Source organism: Geosmithia morbida, assembly GCF_012550715.1.
Source record: "Geosmithia morbida isolate 1262 chromosome Unknown scaffold_0, whole genome shotgun sequence".
NCBI classification, from domain to species: Eukaryota; Fungi; Ascomycota; class Sordariomycetes; order Hypocreales; family Bionectriaceae; genus Geosmithia; species Geosmithia morbida.
The window spans coordinates 2316638-2317848 of NW_023336187.1; the positions used below are offsets into that span (position 1 = coordinate 2316638).

General features: G+C 56.5%; 1 protein-coding gene across 1 annotated transcript in view; it reads right to left on the reverse strand.

Moving 5' to 3' along the window:
• GMORB2_0702 (ammonium transporter, Amt family) overlaps positions 1–644 on the reverse strand; it is a gene marked incomplete at both ends in the record, with an annotated part of 1829 nt that extends 1185 nt beyond the window's left edge. Inside the window, 2 exons of the mRNA XM_035462687.1 lie at positions 26–435; positions 540–644. Coding sequence (XP_035325617.1) covers positions 26–435; positions 540–644 — 515 coding nt within the window. The remainder of the gene's footprint in view (positions 1–25; positions 436–539) is intronic.
• Between the last annotated feature and the right edge of the window lie 567 nt (positions 645–1211).

Sequence of the window (1211 nt, forward strand, 5' to 3'; positions counted from 1 at the left end):
GGGGGGGGTGGGAACGGGTACGGACAAGTAGTAGACAAATGTGGTCCAGCACAGCAGGAAGAGCATGCTGGGGAAGAGACGACCTCTCTCAAGCATGGCGCCGGCCAGAATCATGGCCGTCGCAGTCACAAAGGTGACGCCAAACAAGGCATAGAGGATATCCGGAATGTCCGTGTTGGCTAGGCTCGGGTAGGCAAGCACATCGTGGAGGACACCCTTGGTGAGGTCGCCGAGGATGGGGTTGCTCGTATGCGACTCGTACATCGAGTACCCGTACAGCCAGAACTGGATCCCCACCGCGCAGGAGCAGAACAGGGACTGGAAGACCATGGTCAGCGCCGACTTGCGGCGGTGCATGCCGGCGTAGAGGAAGCCGATGGCCGGCGTGATCTGCCAACACAGGATGGTGGCTACCAGCAGCCAGCACAGGTCGCCCTACGGATCCCATCTCGTGTAAGCTTTTTTTTTTTTAAACTTCTCTTCTCTCTTCTTGTTCTTCCTCCCTCTCTTCTCCGCCCTCGGCAAGCGCCCATACGTACCTTGTCGTAAGGCGAATTGACATCCTGCTTGAACGGGTCGGCACCGAGAGGCTGGTCGGAGTAGTCAGGCCACTCCGTGATGGCCGGCAAGCCTTCGGAAGACATGGCTGATGTCTGCTACGGGGGGGAGCGTCGCGGGATATCAAACCGGAAGCTGACTGGTGACGATGGTGGCCAGGAAAGGAGATGGGGAGTTGCTGTGCAGTGGGCAAGGAGAGTCGGCAAGAATCAGAGCAAGGCCCGTCCGGACGGGCCGCGGAGGCACTACACTTATCATATTTAAAGCCACGGGCAGGAGACATGTGCATCCAAGGCAGCGTACAGATATGTGCGCGGCCCGGCACATCCATCTACTGTGATAGATAAGCTTAAACCTGCCACCCCATTATCGCCAGCATTCAAGGGGCAGAGACCAGCAGTCCACTCCATAGTACGCTCTATGAATAGGCTATCTCTTTATAGTACAGCCACTATCTGCTCGGCAGCGATGGCGCTTCTTATCTCGAGGTCGGAGCGCGAATCCCTGCCTCTTGCTGCGGTATCATGCCATCTATCAGTCGGAGGCGCTGATAAGGCGAGTCCGAACTTTCCATGAGACATTCCGCCGTTGGAACCGCGTCCAATCACACGCAGTCACACATCGCAAATCTTGATCAAAATTGGACAAAATAT